Below are 3,620 nucleotides of genomic sequence, written 5' to 3' on the forward strand. Positions count from 1 at the left end.
CAAGCGATTCTCCTGCCTCAGCCTCCTGAGTAGCTGGAATTACAGGCACCCACCACCACACCCAGCTAATTTTTGTACTTTTAGTAGAGACACGTGTTCCACCATGTTGACCAGGCTGCTAACTCTTGACCACAGGTGATCCGCCTGCCTCGTCCTACCAAAGTGCTCGGATTACAGGCATGAGCAAAAGAGATTTTTAAAAAACATTAATAACATACTCCTAAACACATTTTCAGTTAGATTTATCTTTTCTTTGCCTTGAAACCTTCACAGAGGCAGGGCATTATCAAAAAGGGATGCTTGTTCAGAGGCTATAAGTAACTGCTAAAGATAATGAAGCTAATAGAGAAGCAGAAATTGGAAGAAAATGCCCAATCCGTATACTTCACACCGATGAGAGCAGAAAGAAGGCTGTGGTAAACAGGGAAAAGAAGGTCCATATCTTTACATCTTCATCATCGTATGAGGTCTCAACATTTTGCAATGCATTTAAGGACCATGAAGAGTTCACATCCTGGTTGGATGTGATTCTTCCCCTCTTTGAGCCACTAGCCTGCTCCTCACTCCGTGAGGTCATACCTAACATGATGGTTACTACACACAGATCTTTTCTATTACCTTGGATTATGAACTAATTGAGGACAGGATTGCTGTCTGAATTGTCTTTGTATTTTGTACTACCTCGCCATCCTCATCCTCAGCTATGCCTAATTAAAAAAAAATGGGTTCAAAAGGTGTAGGCAAATGGATTAATGAACAAATAAAGAACAAAATAGTCTTCCCTGGTTTAGAGAAAGCATGTAAACAAGGATACAGTAAAGGAAACAAGAAATTAGAGGTGAAATTAATCAAAATTAGTAATATAGATTTTGAAAATGATTAAAATTAATCAGAGTTCAAAATGATTTAATTTGAATCAGGTGAACTTCTCTGTGTCCTAGGAGTCAAGCGAAAAGTAGTAAGAATCTAAGACAGGGTTGGAGAGGACTATTTGTTTGTCTTGCCCTGTTAGCTACCAGACAGCTGGAGGAAAACACCTTCCTCCACCTTGGGCGTTTCAGTGGTCCTTTTCCTCCTCCTCCCCTTTCTGGATAGAGAGGACCTGAGGATAGAGGGACACATGACATCTGATACTGAGGTGAAACATCAGTGACAGTGGCACCAAGAAGCTGCCCAGGACAGATTGGGCTGCAATCCCTCAAGCAGTACAGAAACAAGCCTTCTCACAGCATTCAGAACAGAAAAAGTAAAACCAATATTCACTTTTGTAAAACATTGTACTTGATGAATCCAACCTGTTTCCAACCTGCATTATTTGGTAAAGAAGATAAGCACATCATAAATATCAATAACACGTGGTAAAAGGTGATGGGCACTAAAAGTTAGATCGAAGCTACCTCAAACTGGCAGAGGGCATTTAGAGATACCTGTGAGGAAGATCTTGGGCTAGGGATGTAAGCTTTCATCCTCTCCAAATGTAGCACAGCCATACAGAGAATGGCAGCATCTGACACCATTTATCTCTCCAGATACCTCTTACTAAGAGATGGACTGCTCAGAGTTCTCATTTCCCACTGTTTCATATCTACAATCTTTCGCTTTTGCTGGTAACTTGGCCTAAAATATCTTTTCCCTCATTCTCTGACTTCCAAAATTTTACTTGTGCTACCATATAGAGCTGAAATGCCATCTTACACATAGCTTTCCTGAAACCTGATAGGAATGAAAAATTGTCTTCTCTGAACTTCCACATTATGTTGCTTTTACCTCTACCTGGTAGTTTTGTTTATATTTTTATTCGGGTGAGCATTTGTCTCTCAAGTCAACTGTAACTCCCTTAAGTTTATTCTTCTTTCTGACCTCAACAGCATCTATCACTGTGCTCTGAACATAGAAATAGTGCTTTATGGGAGAAAAAGCCTGGGCTTTTCAGAGCACAGCATACCTGGATTCTGAACCCAGCTCTGTCATTTCCCATTTGTTGATCTTGGGTATTACCGTAACTTTTTATGCCTTCATTTACCCATCTAGACAGGAACTAATAATATCTTCTCAAGAGGGATGGATAAAGATTAGACATAATAAATGTGAAATGTCTGGCAGAGATTAGAGCATCACTAAATGGTAGCAATCACAACTTTTGCTACAATGATTATAATAAAGAGCTTGTTGGGTAAAGTTATAAAATTACCTAGCGTCCACAGTAACTAGGACAGTGCTGAGTACATGGTGGAAGCTGGTAAATATACCTTGACTCTAGCTTGTGGATGGCAAAGTGTCTATTGTTAATGACCTACCTTGAACTCTTTCTCAATATTGGCCAGCACTGCCAGTTCATTGCTAAGTTCTAAAGCCGTCATGACTGGATCTTCACTAGACAATGACAGGTAAGCTGGACTTGCCAGGCCTTTATAGGCATTAATCCTAGATCTGGAGTGGCTAAATGAGTCATGCTTCTGTTTCTGGTTGCAGTCATTGCACTTGCAGAAATAATCATGAGGCCGTTCAATCCTAGCACCCTTCCTCAGGAGGGTATGCACGATTTCATATTCCTGGCAGTGGGCGGCCAGAATGATTGGAGTCACATCATGGGAGAACCGGGTCCCATCTTCATCATAGGCATAAAAGTCATCTTGCTGGAGTTCCGATTGGCTAGGACTGGTTGCTAACCTCTTGCCTTCAGCAAAAGCTGGATGACTGAGAATCGCTTCCACAATTCGAACATAACCTTTACTAATGGCTAGCAGCAAAGCATCCCCAACCCGAGAGAGGTTTTCTTTCTTCAGAAGTAGTTCTGTAATTTCCAGATGCTCGTTGGCCACTGCCAATTGCAGGGCATTCTGGCCCATGTAATCCACACAGTTAACATTGAGCGAGAGGCATTCTTCTAACATCTTCCGCACCACTGGGATGTTACCATATTCAGCTGCATCTAAAAAGCGTTCCTCCTCTATAGATAGGCTTGTTGAGCGATCACTAAACATGTATGCTGGTCCTCGATTCGCTAACCTTCTCCCTTTCTCACGGAGAACTGTCTGCCGCCGGTGAGTCAGTCTGTTGTCAGATCCCCGGCTGCAATAAAATAGAAAGATTGTAAACAAATCATATTAAGAGCATTTTAGTGTGCCAAATGACCTGCCATTCATCTAATACAATCCTCAAGTATATTAGATGTTGTCTCATCATCTCTAGACATATTATATTAAAAAATGAAGATGCATTTATTTATTAATGGATTCCAAGAACTTCACGTCTAAGAAAGCCAAGCACTTTGCAGATTTTAACATTCCAGTTTGAGGTGGAGACTAGCAATTGCCATAATCACTCTGTGCCATTCAAATAGAAACTAATGTACATTTTTCAAATATAGATGGTATAGACTTAGGAAAGATGGACTCTCTTATCCATAATCAGTCACCAATGTGATAGAGAATGTAAGATTAATTTTTAAAAAGTAGAGACAATAGAAAATCCATTCAAGTTAACAAATATTTATTGAGTGCCTCTGATGCCAAGTCCAGGAACTATATTAGGTCCAAGAAAACCAACATATATATACACACACACACACACACACACATACATATATATACACACACACACATATATATATATATATA

At 40.2% G+C, this 3,620-nt stretch overlaps 1 protein-coding gene across 1 annotated transcript in view; it reads right to left on the reverse strand.

Moving 5' to 3' along the window:
* TRPC6 (transient receptor potential cation channel subfamily C member 6) overlaps positions 1-3,620 on the reverse strand; it is a 135,603-nt gene that overhangs the window by 45,971 nt on the left and 86,012 nt on the right. The window contains exon 2 of the mRNA XM_017545922.2: positions 2,298-3,072. Coding sequence (XP_017401411.1) covers positions 2,298-3,072 — 775 coding nt within the window. The remainder of the gene's footprint in view (positions 1-2,297; positions 3,073-3,620) is intronic.

The sequence above is a fragment of the Cebus imitator genome, unplaced genomic scaffold, assembly GCF_001604975.1.
Source record: "Cebus imitator isolate Cc_AM_T3 unplaced genomic scaffold, Cebus_imitator-1.0 Scaffold182, whole genome shotgun sequence".
Taxonomy (NCBI): domain Eukaryota; kingdom Metazoa; phylum Chordata; class Mammalia; order Primates; family Cebidae; genus Cebus; species Cebus imitator.